Here is a 22,323-nt window from a genome sequence, read left to right as displayed (position 1 = left end):
TCAAAATTTTAAGCAAAACTTCTACTAAATCCTACTTAATCTTAATTTAAAATAATAATTTTTTTTTAACAAAAATGTTTTAACACCTGGTAAAAAAAATTAGTTTTGGTTAGTTTTGTGGAACCTTGTTCCTTCTAGATACTACGATAATATAAATATACATACATAAGTAAAGGATTTAATGTGAAGACTTAAGATTGATTATCTTAAAAATTCGAATAAAAAACTATAAAAAAATATGTTTGTTAGTAACCAATTTGTTTACGTGTATTAATTTGATGGTCATAATTAATTTAACAGGAATAAACACAATATAATGTGAAGTCGACGAAGTAGTTCCTTCACGTTTTGTCCATTGCGGTGTGGTTCTATGGATCTTTTATATTAATATGAATGCGAAAAGGCTAGAAAATACGGTCACGTTTCCGTTGCCTGTATTCAATTCAAGACAGAATCCAGACTAGACATTATAACGAATAAAATACCGGTGCACTGGCATTGCTCGAAGAGCAATTGCAGGCTTTTCGCTCCTAACCGCTCAACAGATTTTGATAAAATTGGAGTAGGAGATAATTGCATCCTGAAGACAAACCCATTGTTTAAAGAGCAGTAAATATTTTAACGCTGAGTGTTAAATATTGCATAGTTTGAAATAAACTTTTTTTTCAATGTCTCATAAAAGAAAATACTGAAATTTAATTTAATTTCATGGCGAAAACTGCGTCTTTCTATACTTACATATAAGCGAGATATTTTGAAAAATGTTAAATTTACAACAGTTATTAACTATGCTTGCCATAAGGGAGAGCAAAAAAGGAGGTCATGTCTAGTCTCTTTTATTTCTTTTTTTGAAATTAACAACAATTTCGACTATAATATGTCGGTTAATCCTGAAATGTCAGTTATACTATTACTGTCAATTTACCGACGGCCTTTTTTTAAAAATCATTATTTAAAAAGTGTTTAATCATAAAAATACTTTCTACAGAATGAAATGGTACCGACGGCGTCGAACGCTGTTGTCTTCTCTCGCAGGTCATTAAACTCCAGCGCTAAAATTAAAATATATTATTATATTGATTATGGCAAACCCTAAAAGCCTAGTAATAAATTATATCGAGAGATAACTGTCTGAATTATTTGGACGGTCCCAGTTACCAAAGCCGTAATAATCAATCTATGTTTCAGAATACTTATTTAAGTAATTTCATTTCCGTAATTTATATTTTATTAAGAGGGTCGATCAAGTGTACGAGGTGTGCTCTAAAAGTAAGGCGACTTTTGTAATTGGGCGGGCTACGTATATTCGATCTTAGATATTTTTTTTGTTATGTTGGTACACATGTACATTGTTCACAGTTTCAGCAAGTTTGTACTTGTATTTTGTTTTGTGAATCAGAAGCGCTAGACGTGTCTTGTGGGCTAGGCGATTTTCTGCTGTAAAAAAAATGCAACAAAGAATTTGCATAAAACTTTGTATGAAGAATAGAATACAGTGCTGCGAAACGCTTGAAATGTTGACAACGGTATATGGTAAATTTACTTTGAGCAAACAAAAATGTTTATAAGGCATACAAGCTGTTCCAAGATGGCCAAGAAGACGCCGATGACGAAAACCACTGTGGACGCTCCAGCACATCAATATCCGATGAAAGCGTTGAAAAAGTGAAACAAATGGTGAAACAAAGTGGCTCGAGGCGTCAGCATCTCCATTGGCTCGTGCCGCGCAATTTTTTCCAAAGTTTTTTCCATGAAGCGTATAGCAGCAAAAATTGTTCCGAAACTGCTTAATTTTGAGCAAAAGGACCGTCGAAGGAAAAGGTCATAACTGATGACGAATCATGGGTGTATGGTTATGACGAAAATGGAAGAACCCAGAATCGCCAAAACCGAACAAAGCACGTCAAGTTCTATCAAATGTCAAGGTTTTACTTGATTATTGTGGCGTAGTAAATCAAGAGTTCTTAGCACAAGGTCGTACGGTCTATAAAAAGTATAATCTTAAAGTTATGTGGCGTGTGTGGCAAGCAATACGAAGAAAACTACCGGAAGTGTGGAAAAACAATTCATGGATTTTGCATCACGATAATGCACCTGCTCACTCATCATTGCTTGTGTGCAACTTTTTGGCCAAAAACAAAACCACAGTCATGCCTCAGCCACCATATTCACCGGATATTACCCCCTGTGACATTTATCTGTTCCCAATTATGGATGGTTTGGGACGATTGAGGAGATAAAGAAAAAATCACTGGATTCTATATGGGAAGCAGACAATATTAATTTTGATGATTAAATAAATACTTTTTGATAAAACTTAAAAGTCACCTTACGTTTTGAACGCACCTCGTATGAAAGACTGGTGATAGGATTGCATATATTAAAATAGTTACAGGAATAGAATGACTAAAACTGATGGAGGAAATTTAACTAAAGTAAGCGTCAGCGCTCCTTATATAAATACATCTATTATAAAGCTAACCAAACTAACCGTGATAAGCTATTGTTTGCGATACAATCGATTTAGCAGTTAACATTATGTATTTATTTGTTGATATTTATGCTCTGATAATTTTTATGTAATATTTTGCTATAACTATCCAGGCAATTAAAAACGAATTTCATCAAAAAATCGCAATGAAATTTCTAATGTACCAGATAAGCTCCAACAATACTTTTGGTTAGTTTAATTTTTAGAAATATTAGTCTGGTTTAACATTTAGTAAAATTTCAAAAATCTTTTTCAAAAATGCTGATTAATAATTAGAAGCTACTTCTCCTTAAAATTTTAACGTCCGGCGGTACAAAAGAAGTTAATAAACACTCTGTATATATGGAGAAAAATAAAGCTGCCTTTCTACCATACTAACTGAATCCCTAATGTGTAAAACGTTCTGCTTTAAATTATTCATACGTCAACCGGTCTCCTACATGTCCTAGAGACAATAATAATTCTCCATTATCCACCCTTATTACAGGGTTTGGGTTAAGTGGACGTTTAAGAACGATGCTAAGTGAGTTAGAGAGAGACCGAAACTTTTAATAAAGACCGTTTTTTAGGCAAAACGAAAATGAAGACCAAACTAATATATTATAACATTTTTCTAAGCACTTTCTCTACCGGTTGACCATAGAAAAACAATTTAAATTTTGGACTTCATTTTTAGGTTTGATAAGATATGTCAGCTCATTTTGTATCCAAAAGAATACATTTTCTTATGGTCCAGCACTGCTTCCGTCTTTATATGATTACGATTCGACTTATCAAGCGCCCCTAAGTAGATACTTTGTCAATGCGATTTAGATATTTATTTTGTGATCGTATTTCGTTTGCTTAAAGCCTCGAAGTTTGCCCTGCATCGTAAGGTTTTATAAATACATTTTGTATGGAAATCTGGTTCGTCGTTTTGTATCTACGTGTTAAATTTGCAGATTCTTTCTCCGCAGCACCTGTAGCATTCTGAAATATAAGGTTGTTCGGAAAGTCATTTCGTTTTTTCCCGTCAGAGGACTTAATTACGTTTTTTCGAAACCAACTTCACACTTAAGCCGCATAATCATTATATGTCTTGAGAGCTGATATTGCAAGGCTTGTGTGTGAAAAAGTTCTATTAATTCTACGCAGTAGTTTTTGGTTGGTGCCCTTTTAAATATGGAGAGCAATAAGCAGCATTTTCGTCATATTTTACTTTTTTACTTCAGAAAAGGTAAAAATGCTATCCAAGCGAGAAAAAAATTGACAGATGTGTATGGAGAAGGCGTGTTAACAGTACGCCAGTGCCAGAACTGGTTTGCAAAATTTCGATCCGGCAATTTTGATGTCGAAGATGCACCACGGTCTGGAAGGCCGGTCGAAGCTGACAAAGATGCGATAAAGGCATTAGCTGATGCAAATCGGCGAATAACCACACGAGAGATCGGTGAGAGATTAAATTTGTCGAATTCGACTGTTTATGGCCATTTGAAAGGCATGGGCTTAACCTCGAAGCTCGATGTGTGGGTGCCCCATGTCCTTACGGAGCGAAATTTGTGTCGTCGCGTTGACGTGTGCGACTTGCGTTCAATTTACGAAATGTAAGGTTAGTAGCCTGGTTTATTTTTCAAGCGACGTATAAAACAAAACACTATCAATTTGCTGACATATCAGCCGACATCATATATATTTTCTAATGGAACACCCTGTATATTATATATGTGTTTAATATAATATCTTATTCTGATTACACTTAATAATTCAGGCCATTCGTTTTTGTCAAATCGACAACAACAATAATTATTTACAAATTAAAGTAGAATAAAAACACTAAAAACGACAAGAGACACTAAAGTAAAAAATTATTTAACTATTCTAAATACTGCTGTATGTGACCACCATTTTCCAGAACACATTTCTCATACACTCTAACTGTATGATGTCTTGCCTTTAGTAACGTTTCCGGATTATTTCTTAACTGATCGATTGCCTCTGAAAGCCTTCGCCGAAGTTCCACTTCGCGACAGTTATGCGTCACTTGGAAAAAAAACCCTAGGCTACTAACCCCACATTTCGTTTTTTTGTTTACCTTGATATCTCTAAAAGCAAAAAAGTTACACCCACTTAAATGTCCAAAATTCGGGAGAGCGTTTTTAAAAACATTTGTTACACAGAAAGCGAAATAAAGTTTTATTCGAACTGGCCGTTACAAAGGTTGGAATAGTTAAGAGCGTATTTTACAACATTATTTAATGCGGTGTCAGCGATGCGTTATCTTCGCTTAGCTTTGGGCTTCGTCTGCAGTTTGGGACATATAACTCCTCCTTCCTTAACTTCGAAAAAACTTCAAGATTATCTCCCTGGAAGGTTTCCTCTTTGGATGCGATTTTCTTCAATTCTCGTACCTTTCCGAATAAGAGCTTCTTAATGATGAAAAGTAAAATTAGAACCATGATTATTCCAAAAACAATAACAATTATTTGGAACGTATTCGTTTCTTTTTCCACTGGTTCCATGGGAGTTATTTTTTCTGCTAAGTCTCTCAGCTGGTATATTTCATCGATATTTATTTTTGAAAGACTGGGGGTATCCAGGACTTTCATTTCTGTCAATTGGATTTTTTGGTAAAAATATCGGTTTTCCGAACTGGATTTTCACATCGTTGAAGAATTTTTCTTCATTAATTTTTATTTGACAGTTTACTGGTATCTTAATCAGTACTGGTACTTCGATTTGCATATATCGATCCGTGTTACACTTAATTAGTAATTTTTCAGGCTTCTGTGGCAAAATAAGAACTAAATTTGGAGTGATTTGTTCTATAATTGCCTCTGACAGGTTCATTTTCGTAATTGGGCAGTTTTCCATTCCGATGTCGTCAAATAAGTTCTCCACGCATACATGTCGGGGGTAAGTTTCTTCTTTACAAAAGTGGATTTCTTCGATGACGGGACATATTCTGCGGTGAATTGTCTCTTCTTCTCCGCTTGTGCCATATAAGGGTATTGGGGTATAAAAATTGATTGATTTTGGATTTGTTGAAATGGTTGAAAATGTTGAAAATTGGGCATTTCGAATTGTTTCGTTGTGTTGCTTAGATTCCCGTAGAGGTTTTCAAAAATTTTCAAATTCAGAAACATAAGCAATGGCTTCCTCTAAAGGATCTGGTTGTTTCAAATGCATGTTGTTTTTGAGCGTCCCGGTGCGTGCAGCTATGAATGTATTGAGCGCGATTTTGTTGTAATAATTTACATGGAATAGTTTTTCATTTTGATCTAAGTCTTCTGAATTACTAATGCGCTGTATTACACTACTCTTTAAAAGTTGTAGCCTACCACCGAAATCAACTAAATGTTTGTTTTTGAGCGGTCTTGTTCTAGTTAATTCCTGAATTAGACAATCTAAATTTCTCCTATCTCCGAAGCATTGAATTTTATTTTTTTATGCTTAACCAATCTGTCAATTCTGATCGGTTTCCTACCATTAACTCTGCTTTCCCTACTAGTTTGTCTATGATACAATCGAAGATATGGCTATTTAGTTCCGCATCTCCTATACTAACGTAGGAATTTATTAATCTTTTCGCACTTAGCAATAAATTTGTTTAGCCTGTCGCTATTTCCGTCATAAGGTTTTATGTTATCTACTTTAGATTTAAAAAGATTCCAATTAAATCTAGGTTCCGCACTACTCATACTACCTGAGCTTCCTTGTTGGGTCATTGTTTTGACTCTTTTTTGTGTTTTGTTCCCTAACTTTAAAATTGAATTAAATTGTTCCGTCGTTCTGCTTCCCTTGCTGCTGGTTCTGCGTGCTGAAGGATTTGAAAATGGACGTAGCGGGTGTCCAAAAGTTTCGAACTTTCCTCGATTGGCGATTTCGCAGAATTTCCCAGAAGATTCTGGTTAATTGTCCAACACTACTGCACTTAGAAAATCCCGCTGACTGCGCCACTTAAATGTAAATTCGGGAGAGCGTTTTTAAAAACATTTATTACACAGAAAGCGAAATAAAGTTTTATTCGAACTGGCCGTTACAATACAAGGTTGGTATAATTAAGAGCGTATTTTACAACATTATTTAATGCGGTGTCAGCGATGCTTTGGGCTTCGTTTGCAGTTTGGGACATATAACTCGCTGTACATTTTTTTTTTAATATAAAACTGGTAAATAAAAACATTTTCTGCCTTACTATATGACAGAAAAATTGTATATTTGGGAAAAAAATGAAAGTGACTACACAAAGCGTCCACACTATGTCGAACGGTGTCGATCGACAAGATATATTTAAACGTGAGTTTATGAAATGAAATGGACTGCAGTACAAATTCTCTTTCATGTGGAATATAAAAAAATGCGGTCTCGTTGGACATTGAAAAACGGGAAGTTAAAAAAAAATACATTGCAAGCCAGTTTGCTAGTCCACAAATTCCAAGTGAGGTCGAGTCGAAGTTGAACGTGTCGAATGAGGTTTATCTATCGACACGTTTATTGATGTATGTCCAGAGATTAAGTCATCCGGTATATGGACTTTTTTTCCACTATTTTAAAATTTAACAATTTAAGATAATTAAAAGAAGTCGACTGTTTGACCCTACTTTTTAAAATAGTTCCTTACTCCAGATTGTGTGTATAGCAGAAAATACGCAACACAAAGGACTATGCAGGATTTTCACAACAAGAGGGAGAATTTATCGCCATATCTTGAAACTTATTTCCAGTTTCGTGATTTTTAATCTTTAGAGCCCGCCAACGGCTTTTATAAATGGTTGAAACAATTTATTGTTATGACGGTAAAAAATTCTATAAACCCTTTTGTTGGACGAGTACGCGCATGGAAAACAAAAAATAACCGCGGCCTGATCTGTACTTGAAAATTTTAGTTCTAGCTTTAATAAATGACCTGACTAATACGCATTTATATACATTTAAATTCAAATTCCCAATCTGAAAAACAAATGATTACTCAAAAACTTCTGCAGTTGCCTTGAAGGGATACACTATACATATCTACTTATATCATTTCCGGTTGTAAAAGATTTAACTTTTTGTCACGACTCTGTTTAAGCACGAGGTGTTTAATAAACGAGAGCTATCAAACTCCAAAATGTGATAGTTTGAGCACGCCTGATCATATTTTAGAGCAGGGAGTAGAAAAATAAACTTTCATCTTTCTCGTTTTTTGCTCAACTTTTATATAAAGAATATAAAAATCACTTAAAGACCACTATCAATCTTCGCCACACTAATGTTAAAGAGAATGTGATTTATTTTGTGAGTAATCGGAAGAGCGGCTGACTGCTGTGTGGCACAGCGAAATCCCCAATAATCGTTTTTACGTAAGAATTAATTATATCGACGCTATAAAGTTGTCGGACACTTTAATTTACCAAAATCTTTCCGTCAGCTCTTACTGTCTGCTAATAGGTAGTGCCGTAAGAGTTGGAACCATTTTTATTTTTGTAATTTGTGTTAATTCAAAAGTAGTATTTATTTATTTATAAACCGAAACGTAAGATTACACCTGGTCGGGAATACTTAACTAGATATTTCCCAAGCTAATAGATAGTAATTAAGTTAGTCCGTGTCTTCGTTGTTCGGAAGAACACCGTTAAAAAGTTAGCTCAGTGCGCACTCGATAAGGACTAGCATTAAGAGATAAGAAACTTGTACAAGAAGGTGACAATAAAATTGTTGACAATTTTACAACAAAGAGCAATTTCTGCGTGTTCCAAGCGACTTTATAACACTGTTATTTCCATACGAAAAGTAGTGTCTGTTTCGATTATATCAAAAATTAAGGTTTCTAAGAACCTTTTTTTGGGAATTCTGTATCCGATTGTCAGTTGCGATACATCGTATTCCAAACAGATGGACTTGATGACGCTATTGTAAAGCAAAGAATGACTGATTTGCGGGTGTTACGTAATACAAAAAAAACAGATTTCTCAAACTCTCCTTTACAATATTTGCCAAATTCTTTAACTTGAGCAACTCTCTTAGGTTTTTAGATGATCTAATTTTAAGTCAATATTAATAGGTTCTTTTTCCCTTGTAAACTGTATTATTTGGAATTTATCGAAATTTAAAAAAAGTTCTGTGATTTTTACAGTACATAGTAAACCAGATGATTCTGCGATCATTCTTACTTTTAAGTCATCTGCGAATGAGGGCTGTGACTGAATGTTGAAAACAGCTTCCAATATCAAATATGAGGGACTCCAGACGTTATATTCGATTTTTCACCTTGCGCAACCATAAACTGAGTTTTGTCGGTTAGGTACCTTTGCAACGAACGCAGTAAGTTGCCTTTCGGACCGATATTTCCAACCTTGTTGTGAGGGCTTACCTATTCTACATGGCACAGATCTCAAAGCCATTCTGCATAGAAAGGTTATGGATAAAAGGGATTAGGTTTTTACGTACAGAACGTGAACTCCATCTTGATTCATGTTTATGTTATTCTCGATCATGAAAAAAAATTGGGTATAAATAACGGCTTCAAAAACTTTGGCAAAAAGACATAGGAGCGAGATAGGCTTACAATCAGCGACTTCTGTGGCGGAACTTGCCAACGTTTTGGAAATGTGCTCTGTACTAAACATTCATTAAAAATAATATGGAGAGGCATTACCAAAGTTAATAAATAAAACTGCGAAGGTATTCGAAGTTTTTAGTAAATAATCCTTATAGTCGTTTCCTTTATTAGTTTTAAAATCTTTTTCTAATAGAGAGAATAGATTTTAGTAGGTATGTGGTCCTGGATAATGTCCGAGATGTAATTATAAAAGGCAGACACATCCTGCTCAACTAAATCAAAATTTAGAATATCGTTCTACGCCAAGTTCCTAATTTTTTCGGATGTTAGGACATAGTTAGCTATGGAAAATTGCTTTTTAATATAACTTTTGCATAAAAGTTTTGTTGTAACGGGTGGTTAAATTTCAAGGGCCGATGTTGATTTTGAATAAAACACAAACTATTTAGGATATTATTGTAATTTTATTTTATTATGATATATTGGTATTACTCAATTATGTATGGAATAAAAAATGGGCGCCGCGACCACGGCGGCACACCTCCAAATTTTCGATGACCCTGAGGCATAATGGAGGTTCTATTCCGTTAATGTGCCGAATTATCTCATCCTTTAGCTCTTGAATTGTTGCTGGCTTATAGACGTACACCTTTTCTTTCAAATAACCCCAAAGAAAAAAGTCCAACGGTGTCAAATCACATGATCTTGGCGGCCAATTGACATCGCCATTATGTGAGATAACACGACCATTGAATTTGTTGCGCAAAAGAGCCATTGTTTCGTTAGCTGTGTGGCAAGTGGCACCGTCCTGCTGAAACCACATATCGTCCACATCCATATCTTCCAATTCGGGCCATAAAAAGTTCGTTATCATCTCACGATAGCGAACACCATTCACAGTAACTGCCTGACCGGCCTCATTTTGGAAAAAATACGGCCCGATGATGCCGCCAGCCCATAAACCGCACCAAACAGTCTCTTTGGGGGTGCATTGGTTTTTCGACAATCACTCTTGGATTCTCATTCGCCCAAATGCGGCAATTCTGTTTATTGACGAATCCACTGAGGTGAAAATGTGCCTCATCACTGAAGATGATTTTCTTCGAAAATTGATCATCCACTGTTGCCATTTCTTGCCACCATGCTGCCCATTCACGACGTTTGGAATGGTCAAGAGGCTTTAGTTCTTGAGCCAATTGCACCTTGTAAGCGTGTAAATGCAAGTCTTTATGCATAATGTTTATCAACGACGAGCGTGAGAGGTGCAATTGTTGGGCACGACGACGAGTTGAGGTGAACGGCTCTTCAGGCACACTATCGCGAACAGCAGCAATATTTTCTGCAGTACGAGCTGTACGAGCATGCACTGGTGTTCTCACATCTTCTACAGACCCGGTTTGCTCGAATTTTTTCACGATTTTTGCGATTGTACGCACATTTGGACGATCAAATTGACCAAAAAAATCACGAAGTGCACGATATGCATTTTGATTTGAACGCCCATTTTCATAATAAGTCTGGATAACTTTAACACGTTGTTGGATTGTGTATCTCTCCATGGTTCAAATTGAGTAAGTCTGAAATAGAGAAATGTCAAATAAAATTCGGAAAAAAACTTGGCGTTTAGGTGTGGTTCACATTCAACATCGGCCCTTACAATTTAACCACCCGTTACATTTTAAAATACATAGTTCTCTAAGAGCGGAATGGTGGATGTCTTCCTGTACAAATGGACTGTGGCTTCTGTTGACATTAGCAAATATGTTATGTAAAATAATTAAATGGAAAATCCTATTGTTGTGAATCTAGATGTTGTTAAACTGCTTAAGATCTAGCAAGAAAGAGCGATCGCGAAAGAGGGAAGTATGGGGCTCCGTGGCACCAGATGGCGCAAAAACAGAAATATCGTAGTAACATTTAAGTAGGTAAAATTAAAATCTTCAGTCAATAGAAATTTGCTATCCCTATGTTTATGGCAGATTGTTTCCAATTTTGATGGAAAAACAACATAATTATTTATTGAGGCGTGCTGAGGTATATACATAGCACAAAGAGTTGCTTACCGCCCTCCAAAATCGGGGAGAACAATAATATTCAATTATATTGGCATCATTACACCTTTTCAGCGATAAACACATTACGAACACCACCATCTTTTCTCCCACTAATTGTTAAGTCCTTATTCTGACGAAAAACACCATAATTGTTTGGGAAAATTTCTGTATAATTAATTAACCAGGATTCAGTGATACAGACAAGATCAAATTCAGATGCGGGCACATCTAAACAGAACTCAGTTAATTTCGTTCGAAGTCCTTTCGTATTTTGATAATGTATTGCAAAAGGATCATCAGGAACCATTAAGATTAAGATTAAGATTAACAGTTGGGAGAGCTAGCAGTCAGCCTGTCCGTCACTGCGACCCAGAGGATCTATTGTGACTCTTTTCATAGCTGTAGAGCTTTATCCATGTTCGTCTCTCTAACCACTCTCCACAACTTCGATAATGGCTCCCTCGTGTAGCTCTCTGCCTCTGGTTTGGTATCGCCCAGCAGATGGAAACGCACTCATTACATTCGCAGTGGTACAGTACGTGTGCGGCTGTTTCCTCCTCTTCCTGACAAAATCTACATTCTGTGTTTTCTTCCACTTCCATCAGGCTTAGATGTCTCTTAAGCCTGCAGTGGCCCGTCAGCAGACCTACCATTATCCTTTCGGCTTTCCTATTGTAGCTTAGTAGATCCGCTGTAAAATTGACCGATGGGCCCTTTAGGAATTCTTTGGCCTGTCTTTGTCTCGGCATGTCCCTCCACCATCGTCGGGATTCTCGGTCCATCCAATCCCTGATGGTTGCTTTTGCAACGGGTTTGGCCACCCCACAAAAGGGTTCTGGTCCTGGACGCGGGCTGCGTCGTCTGCGCCTTCACTACCTTTATGCCCTCCGTGCCCCGGTACCCATGATAGAGTAACTTTGTTCTGGCTTGCTATCTCGTTTAATGCCTTATGGCAGTCCAGAACTAACTTGGATGTTATTTTATTAGATTGCAGGGCCTTTATAGCCGCTTGAGTATCGGTGTAAATCGCAATTGATTTGTTACGGATCTTCCTCGCTTCGCACAGTGTTCTAGTGCAGTGATCTCTGCTTGGAATACTGTTGCTAGCTTACCCATTGGAATAGAGATTTTCCTTTTCGTCCTGGGTTCGTATATTCCGGTTCCTACTCCTTCTTGAGTTTTTGAGCCATCAGCATACCAGGTTATTTCTGCCTTGATTGGTGGCCCGTTTTCCCAGTCTACTCTGGCTGGGATTTGAGTCCTGTAGTGGTTAACGAAGCAATACTTAGGTGTTGTGCTGTCCGTAGGCAGCCCTAGGACATTGTCCTCCAAATAAAGCTTGTTATGTTATGTAGGAACCATTGAAAAAGAGAAAGAAGAATATTATATTGTAACCGTATATTCAAAATTTTCATATTTGTAGCTGCTGTTTTTACCGAATTGCTCTGCTTTAAGATCCGCTGTGGTAGCCATCAACATATTAATTTCCTTGCTGTTGCAATTGCTCGGAGGTCCCATCAGTATTGATGCAATCTTTAAATCTCCAACTGAAACCTTGTTGCAGACTTGGCATACCACACTATTCCTGCTTACAACACTGAACTGAAACTCTGGTTATTTTCATCCATACATCTCAACTATAATGTTCAATTTTTTAGCCCTCATTCGTTTGGCCATCTCCCTGCAAATGTTGATGTAAAAACCTGTGATATTGTCCACATACTTAAACATAAATATTTCCTGTAGCGCCCCCTTTTCGCAGTCTTTTATTTTATTTATATATTTATAGAATTTTATTTAATAATTGACCGCTTTGTGCCGTTTCCCTTCTTGAAAACGGTTTTGGGTATATTTTAACCCTACCGTTGACCCAAATCAATTTGTGGACTGACTCCGGTCTCTGTGTGTACGTGGATACCTTTTGTCGCTACTACAGTAATCCTTAATACAATCTGACCTGACCGTCTGCCCTATATTTATGGCACCGAAAACCCTGCGGATTTGCTGTAGCCTACTTTATTAACAAGCCAATTAATATAAGACCCCTTATAGTTTTGTGGCTACCATGATTAAAACTTTCTAGCGTTGCCCTGCCGGTCCGAAATGTCCGGATGCCGTAAGTTTACATATTATTTTGTTATCGGAAGAAATGGTTTGCATGCATTCGATTTTGTCAAAAATCCTCTTGCCTCGCATTCAGAAACCATTATCTGTCTCGACCGGAGATATAAACAGAACAATAAAACCTCGGTGCAATAAATTGGCTAGTAGCTTCAATTGAAATTTATATATTTTCAGAAAAAAAAATAACAAAGAGCCGTATCATGTTGAGTAAGTAAGTTCAATGGACATGAAGGTATCGCTAGATTTTTCTCAGTTGGTTTATCAATTTAGTTTCCGAACACTCTGCAAAACCTATCTTTGTAAATTCTGCTCAAAGCGTTGGGTATCATCGAAACCACGAACACTATTTTTTATATGATTTTTTGTTTCAGGAAAACCGGATTGTTAATAATGATATCAGACCTGAGTATGTACGGGTAAATATATTTCAAAATACGTCCCTGGAATTTCGCGCCGTTTCGACCGGCAATCAAATAAGCAGTCGCCTTAATAGCATGGTGGATGCTAACGGACTGTTATTGGTACCAGGAAAAACTACATGGGAAGCGGGATCTGTTCGGGCTGTTCACCTGTTTGGTCAGTTGCATACATGAATCGGTCGAATAAATCGCTTCATTCATTTGCTTTGATTGTCAATTTGTTCTCTTCATTAATATAAAGTGGTTTTATCTTCTAGCAGTTGTTTATTGACAAACAGGAACATAGCAACCTCCGAATTGTGTACGAAGTAGCTGGACCCAATGATGCTAATTTTTTTTTGCAAGCCAAATTTATGTACGAACCAACTGGTTAGTTACCAACGTTAACTTTAAATTTTCTGCAACTAACATCCCTCTTTGTCTTAATTTCTTTTGCTATTATAGTGTGATATTTTTTACAGCATTTATCGATCAAACTAATTTACTTTCGCCCTTTAACGTTGTTGAGCAATTAAAGTGTTATAGCCAAAGTCGGGTCATCACCTGTCTATTTTCTGTTCTCTCTCGGCTATTTTCAGGGCAGTTCACCAAGATTCTGCCAGATTAAAAATGCACGAACCGTTAAACCGGCTCGAACTAAATAGGATTAGCATTCGAAGTCGAAAATGGATTCGGATACTGGTTACACGTGTCACTTTCTCAATACGGGCAATTTTACAACCGTTGCTGGACTTGGGATAATCGTCACCGCGTATGAAAACTTTATAAAAGTTTGAAGAATTTTAAACAAATTGAGAAGCTATAAAATAACACTTTTTTAATGTTAACAGGTACAGAACATACAATGTAAGAACTGGCTATACGCGTCCCAAATAGTAGGGATTATGTGGAACGGATTCTTTTCGAATACAAGTATAATTTAAATTTTCGTGCAATAAAACAAATGTTTAATATGCAGGTGATTTAGAGATACATTGAAACCGAAAATTTAAGATAGTTTGATCGAAAAAACGAGATGACTGACGACGGTTTTATACAATTTTCCAAAGGTTCAGAGGTTTAGACCATCTGTACTTATATTCCAGAGTATAATTGTTTCTCGGGTCCTTCGTAGTCAGCGCCACATCTAATATTTCCAAGGCTCGTTCGGACAAAACTATCGGTTGATAGTCCATCGATCCATTTATGTCCACAGACACGTCATCCGAATCCGCCCTTCTAAAAATTAAAAGACTCAATGGTAAAAATGGTATTATTAGCGAAGAGAATCCCGTTAGTTTGGGCCTTTTATTATTAGGCTTTTACTGGTGTATCATTTATCTTTTTTCTTGAAAACGTGTCAAGCGAATCTCTCTTATTTATTCACGCGATGATATATTATGTGCACTTACTTAGCGGGTTTCGGCTGACAAAAAAGTAATTCGGGAAGAATCCCCATCGGATTTACAGTGACGACTTTAATTCCGAAAGGCGCCAACTCTTGCCTCAGTGCGTTACTTGCGCCTTCGACAGCGTATCTGAAACGAAATTGCAACAACATATAAAATAAATAAACTCCACATCAGTTGCCGAACGCAATCGCGAATTACACTCAGACCCAAAACAAATTGTGACAAGTATGCGCGAACGTTTTAAATTAAACAAGAAGCTCTAAAAGAAACCTGCGTTATTACAAAAACATTGTTAACAGTGAATTATTGAACAAAAGAAAAATACATAGTAATTCTCAATCTCACCGTCCGGAACAAGATAAGAAGAAGAAGAACAAAACCTAGAAGAAGATTTATTTGAGGATTTAAATACAGTAAAATGGACAAAAAAACAAATGCTAATTGAGTTTAGAAAATTAAAAATTCTAGATTCCCTAGATGAAACTTGGTTTGATACACACCATACAGTATCAAAAAGTTGGATTGATTGAACTGAACTGAAGAAAAGGCGACTTTTGGAAGTTCATATCCTAATAGAAAAAATATGTATATGATATCACACTCTTGACTGGAACCTTCGGCAACACACAATAACGCGTTTTACCACAAACCGAAACTCAATTTTACGTACCCGACGCGCGTTTCGCCAACCAAGTTGGCATCTTCAGGAGAAGATTAAAACTAAACTTAATAGAACAAATGTTGTCTAAATATATACACATCGGGAAGTGGGAGGGGGAATTACGCACTGTTCACGCAACCAATCAGCGCGTATAATGGGCCAAATGGGATTGGACCTCTGTCCTTGTTCAGTGCCTTATTCCCTCTCTTAACAATTTCTAAGCTTTCTACTAATATTTACATGTTTAACTAATTTTAAATTACTTTTATCTACCTTATGATTATTGTTGAACATACGTTCGGCTACACTTGAATTTTCTATAATCTACCAAATTTTAAATGAGCTAAATGTTCCTTAAATCTAACAGAGTCTCAATTCCTTCCTCTCCCCAATATACAAGTGGACTTGATAGAGTCTTCAGTCCGGATCAAAATTAAAAAATCTCTTAGGTAATTCCAAGGATAAATTAGATACCGTTGAAAAGTCGGGAATTTATGAAATATGTTGTAACGATTGTGACAAGACATAAGTAGGGCAAGCCAAAAGATCAATTAATGTTAGATTTAAGGAACACTTAGCTCATTTAAAATTTGCTAGATTAGAAAAATCAAGTGTAGTCGAACATATGTTCGACAATAATCACAAGGTAGATATTGGTAATTTAAAATTAGTTAAACATGTAAATAATAGTAGAAAATTAGATGCCTACGAAAGCTTAGAAATTAGGCACTGAACAAGGACGAGGTCCAATCCCATTTAGCCCATTATACGCGCTGATTGGTTGCGTGAACAGTGCGTAATTCCCCCTCCCACTTCCCGATGTGTATATATACAGAGAGCATTTGTTCAATTAAGTTTAGTTTTAATTTTTTCCTGAAGATGCCAACTTGGTTGGCGAAACGCGCGTCGAGTACGACGTAAAATTGAGTTTCGGTTTGTGGTAAAACTCGTTATTGTGTGTTATGTATATGATAGTTTAGAAAATGTGACTTTTACTTAAAGTCCGAGTGTAATATATTTAATGAAAATAGTAATTAATAATTTATCTGTATCTGGAAAATTCATATTACTAATACTAATACTAATACTAATTAAATAGATAAAAAATAGCAAAATATAGGTAGAAAATTGGTAAAATAATGTAAAACAATCCCTTATTATAAAGACTACTCATTACCTTGTTTTAAATATATTTTAATTATCTCTCGAAAATCGATATTGACTGCATTATCGGAACCATTCGAGTCTAGATAGAATTCACTATAAGCCTGTTCGGGAAAAGATCACCGGAAAATTAAATTCACTAGGTTGGCAACACCGCATTGCACTTGAAAAAAGTCAAAATTTGATTTAAAGCGGCACAATACGTTATCACAAATATAGGTGCAACGGCTCGTTTTACTGGAATGTGGTGAATTGTTATTAGTCACGGCATATTGCGTAGCTAAAAGAAACAGAATACCGCGAAATACCTTCAAGTCGACTCACCTACTGGCTGCATAGGCGACCAAACCTTCGCCCATGTTATCCGTCGTTCCGATGGTAATAATCCTCCCATTTGTATTTTTTAGTAAGTTCTGGTATGTCCTGGCGGTGCGGAGCACACCTACGATATTCGTTTTAAGGATCGCATCCCAGTGCGCGATATCCTGGTGCATCAGAGACCCGCGGTACGTCAACCCGTTGGTGCAAATTACAGCCCATATCCCTTGATTTACAAATCAATGCACGTATTAGTTGAGCTGGAAAATTGACCCAATAACGAGCGAAACGTTTTAAATTGATAGTGCACTTGGACTAACAAAGAATGTCAATAGATCCGTAGACGATTCTCTCATTTATAATTGTTCTACACGTATGGTATGAAGGTGCCTTGCCTATCATAGGCAGGCGATAGAAATATTAAAATTAAATTAATATTGGGCTATTATTATCTGTTGGCTCATCCCGAATTCGAACAAATTGAGTTACTTACATAAAATATTTGTGTGTGTGTGTATTATCTGTGCCAACTGGGAAGAAAACGGGAATTGATTTTTATAATGTGTGTTTTTATGTAGTTTGTGTCATATTCAGAAAAAATGAATTCTCTAACGGAGGCACGTGCCCTCAAAAAAAGAGGTAAACTAGCCAATACGCAATTATGAATTAAAATTACTCCTTAATGTTATTTTGCTTTTTGCTTTGCTAGTAAGCCGTCAATTGAAAATTTAGAAAATAACAGTTATGTGTGTGTATTTTTGAAATCCAGCTTTGAAAACACGCCATTCTAACGATATCAATCAGTGTACTCTTTTCTCGTAACAGGACACAATTTTTCGGATTATTTAAGAAAAAAGACTAAAGGTCAATAAACAAAAAAGTTATTGCAGTGTTCGTTACTTGCACCCCTCAAAAGTTACGCCCCTGACCAAAATTTGACATTTATAGTTTTAGTATCAAAATTTTCAGGTGCCTTTAATGGGGTTTCTCGAAATATGCTTACACAGAAAACTGCGGCTTATTTTGCACTTATAGTCTGGCCCACTAATTTCGGGACATTTTTTATTAGTTTTCGCTATGGGTTCTGTCATAGAAAGATGTGTCACCCCGTGTGTGATTCATAAAAAAAGTCTACCCACTGCTTTCAATATATAAATTACAAAGAAATACGCTCTGTTGCAGATCGTTAAGTCGATAAGAATTAACGATGTTGATATTTTTTATCAATTGACGGATCGCCAATTTATAAAGAAATTATGGGCGCGATGGCTATGCGTGGAATTAGTAATTTGTTATTATATCAAGAAATGTCATTGCATGCCCTTTTAAAAATAATTTAATCGATGTCAAATTGTAACCAAAACTAACCGAAATGGGTAGATACATGAATGCGCCATTAGAATTCTTAAAGCACATTATGTACAGGCTGTCCCAATAACAATCAAAATCTCGCTAATCTCCAAAGAATCAACTTAAGAAAAATTTGCTATTATTTTCATTATATGTATTAAGAAAAGTGTGGGTTTTGGACTACCAATTTTATAGCCTTCTTTAGAACTGTATAATATATAATAAAATATAAACAGAAAAATTGTTGTGTATTATTATTATTTTGATTTTCCAGTCGGAGTTCAACGAGCGAAAGGATGATTTCCCAGAATATAGTGTCATCATCATATATATATATATATATATATATATATATATATATATATATATATATATATATATATATATATATATATATATATATATATAGATATATATATATATATATATATATATATATATATATATATATATATATATATATATAGATATATATATATATATATATATATATATATATATATATATATATATATATATATATATATATATATATATATATATATATATATATATATATATATATATATATATATATATATATATATATATATATATATATATGTATATATATATATGATGACACTATATTCCGGGATATCATCCGTTCGCTCGTTGAACTCCGACTGGAATCCGGCAGACGTTTCGCCAAAATCTCACTTGGCATCTTCAATGCTCGCGCTCCGAAAACACTTCGAACACTGGGCGGAGCGCGAGCATTGAAGATGCCAATTGAGATTTTGGCGAAACGTCTGCAGGATTCCAGTCGGATGCAGGGTTTGCAGGATTCCAGTCGGATACAGGATTCCAGTCGGAGTTCAACGAGCGAACGGATGATATCCCGGAATATAGTGTCATCACATTTTTCCATCCGTGAATCAATACGTGGGAATATATATATATATATATATATATATATATATATATATATATATATATATATATATATATATATATATATATATATATATATGTATATATATAATGTTTTGAAGGTGAAGTCGGAAACTTCAGCAATTATAAACAACTATCATTTCTGAACATTAAGCTCTTCTAGACGCTCATAAAGCATAGAAAATAAGAATAAAAGATAATATTAGGGAAAATAGCTGGAATAAAAATTATCAGATTTATTTTGTTATTATTCCCCTTTGAAAAATAAGACAAATACTACTAATCTACGACACTTGGAACAGAAACAGGCCATTAGAACTTAAGGTATCAAATTTGGCACCCAATATTTCAGGTGAGAATTGCAATTACCATCTTTTCCTGCCGGTAAATGGGCCCTGATGATGTCCACCGATTCGTGTAGAAGATCTTCTCGTGTAACATCTAACGGAAAGGCTACAATGGTGCCTGGACCTTGGACACTCTCCCTATGTTTCTGCCAAGCTCGAATAACTTTGGCCGATACCGAGTCTTCGGCGGATCCCGATGACGCGCCGCTCTTCAGGCCGGCGAAGACCCGAAAGCCTAAATTAGCGAGGTGCAGCGCAATCTGCAAATGTACCAAATTCTCTTGACCTTCGGTATGTCTTAGCAGGCCTAGTTAATAAAAGAGCAACCAAAAAATTTTACTAGGCCCTTCGGTTTGATTAGCTTGGTAGTGCTGGGACGAACTGATGCTTCATCCACAGAGAGGGCAAATTCAGCAGTGTGTCTGTATAAACTAAATGACAACCAACACCCTAAAATTACCATATTTTTTTCTTAATTACTTCTACATTTCCACCAATTCTTTCTATTACCTCTAATTACATTAAGAATCACTATTGAATACCACCAACTTTCATTAATTGTCATTTAACATATCACGAATATATATAAATTTTTAAGAATTCACGAAGTTCAGAACTAAATAAGGTAGCCAAGTTAGCCGCTTGAAAAAAATCTTGCGATTATGCCATGAATATACCTTTTAGTTGAAAATTTACAGGATGTGTCGGTTATAGGCACCAAACTGAAAATTGAATTACAATTTTTTAGAGCAAATGATTCGCCGTAATTAACAAACCCCGACAAACAGGACGGAACAGCTGCTTTGTTCTAACGTGCTTAAAATACTGACAAAAATGTTGTTGGTTAGCAATTTTTATGGCAGAGCAAAATCTTATTATTATAAAACTTCGTCTTGCTACCACAAGACGACTAAGTAACATTATCTTTCCACTAATTGCCAAGTTGACAATGATTACCACGATCATGTACATTAAATTAGTCATTTGGCTACTTGCTTTTTACAAAACTTCTGGATTCCTCCTGCGTCGGTTTTTGCTCAGTCGAAATTGCTGACGTTTCGCCAATCATCCTGTCGGCTTCTTCAGAACTTGAATGAAAGCAGTTTCAGCAAAAACCGACGCGGGAGGAATCCAGAAGTTTTGCAAAAAGCATTACGGTAGCCTGTGGAAGTTTCTTTGAAAAATTATTTGGCTACTTTTTAACTTCCAAAACGATGAGCCTAACCAAAATGTCTTTTTTTCGAAAATTCCATGACGGTAATCGAAAGCCAAAATTAAAGATTATCAAATTATCAATATTTAAATTTATCGAGAAAATATAGACACAACAAACCTGCAAGCCGATAACGTTATCGCAGCATGTAACCAGTATTGGTTTTCCTCCTCCCGTCGACGCTTCCGATGAAATCGACTCGTTAGCACGAATTTTGCACAACAGGTACAGTAACAGTGCTCCTGCTATGGAAAATAACGCCACTAGCTGCAGCGACAGCACTAACATCGTCTGTGAGTCCATCATTGTGGAATCTATAAATAATATTAGGTGTTATGTGAGCGAGAACCATCATCTCGACTTTAAGTATTAATTGAATACAGGGGCCCACCCCTACAATGCAATGTTTTTGGGTCTACTTTAAAAAGAAAACTTCTTATGAACATATGTCCTAAACGTCTTATTTTTTGGTAAAGTTTTCAAGAATAAAATATATTTTTTTAACATCCGCATTACCACTGTAGATATTTTAATGAAATTTGGCACACCAGTGACGGACCTACGGAATTTTACCTGCCTATTTTGGCAGATATTGATGGTACGCCACTGATTTCTATTAAAATTAAAAATTAAACGAAATCTCTTCTCTGCATGCACTTAAGTAATTGTCTGTTTTATTAAAATGCTTCAAAAAATCGAAGTATGAATACGAAGTACCTCTGAGGTGTATTTTTGAAATTTTTATAATTATTTCTTATAAATGTAATGGCTGTGTCTGTAAGAATTATTAATTCTGTTGTCAAGGCGGTTGTTTGACAGATGTTTGACATTAGTTTGTAAATTCGGTTCTTCGCATCTTATCAATTTGGTGAAAATATCCGAACATTGTTATTTTGAGTTGGCAGATATGCATTTTATGTATGGTTGACGCCGGAAGCTAGGGGATTATATCAAAAGCCCTTTCTCAATAGAAGGTCAAATTATCATTTAAAAGTTGTCCATCGGACTGTAAAAACTTCAGAAATTGAAGACGCAGTTTTAAATTGCGTTAATCAAAATCCAGAACTTAGTACTAGAAAAATTGGAAATAATCTTAATATCTCGCACGTCTTTCGATTTTCTATTGAAACCATATCATAATCAACGAGTCCAAGCGTTACAGGGAATAAATTTGCGCATTATCCCTTGTTTGACCAGGAAATACTATTTACAGATAGCTAACTTTTCAGTAGTGTAATCAGAGATTTCCACAATATTTGGGCCTATGAAAACCACCATGCAGTTGTAGAATTTGAACATTCAAATGGTTTGGCCTTTTTCTTATAGGGGCAGCTTAAA

At 35.7% G+C, this 22,323-nt stretch overlaps 2 protein-coding genes across 6 annotated transcripts in view; one reads left to right on the top strand and one right to left on the bottom strand.

Annotated features, from left to right (window-relative positions):
• LOC132705553 (gephyrin) overlaps positions 1–14,273 on the top strand; it is a 45,949-nt gene extending 31,676 nt beyond the window's left edge. For all 5 annotated transcript variants that reach the window (XM_060676203.1, XM_060676206.1, XM_060676205.1 and 2 more), the window contains one exon: positions 13,561–14,273. In XM_060676203.1, the coding sequence (XP_060532186.1) occupies positions 13,561–13,782 (222 nt within the window). In that variant the 3' untranslated portion in view covers positions 13,783–14,273. The remainder of the gene's footprint in view (positions 1–13,560) is intronic.
• Positions 14,274–14,410: 137 nt separating this feature from the next.
• The window catches only part of LOC132705554 (D-beta-hydroxybutyrate dehydrogenase, mitochondrial), a 31,175-nt gene continuing 23,262 nt past the window's right edge, over positions 14,411–22,323 (bottom strand). Inside the window, exons 2-6 of the mRNA XM_060676207.1 lie at positions 21,106–21,299; positions 19,795–20,032; positions 17,149–17,368; positions 15,000–15,125; positions 14,411–14,826 (exon numbers count right to left, since the gene is read on the bottom strand). Of these exons, the coding sequence (XP_060532190.1) occupies positions 14,640–14,826; positions 15,000–15,125; positions 17,149–17,368; positions 19,795–20,032; positions 21,106–21,291 (957 nt within the window). The 5' untranslated portion in view covers positions 21,292–21,299 and the 3' untranslated portion in view covers positions 14,411–14,639. The remainder of the gene's footprint in view (positions 14,827–14,999; positions 15,126–17,148; positions 17,369–19,794; positions 20,033–21,105; positions 21,300–22,323) is intronic.

This window comes from Cylas formicarius, unplaced genomic scaffold, assembly GCF_029955315.1.
Source record: "Cylas formicarius isolate icCylForm1 unplaced genomic scaffold, icCylForm1.1 PGA_scaffold_7__23_contigs__length_41026272, whole genome shotgun sequence".
Classification (NCBI taxonomy): domain Eukaryota; kingdom Metazoa; phylum Arthropoda; class Insecta; order Coleoptera; family Brentidae; genus Cylas; species Cylas formicarius.
This window is presented reverse-complemented; position numbering and strand designations above follow the sequence as displayed.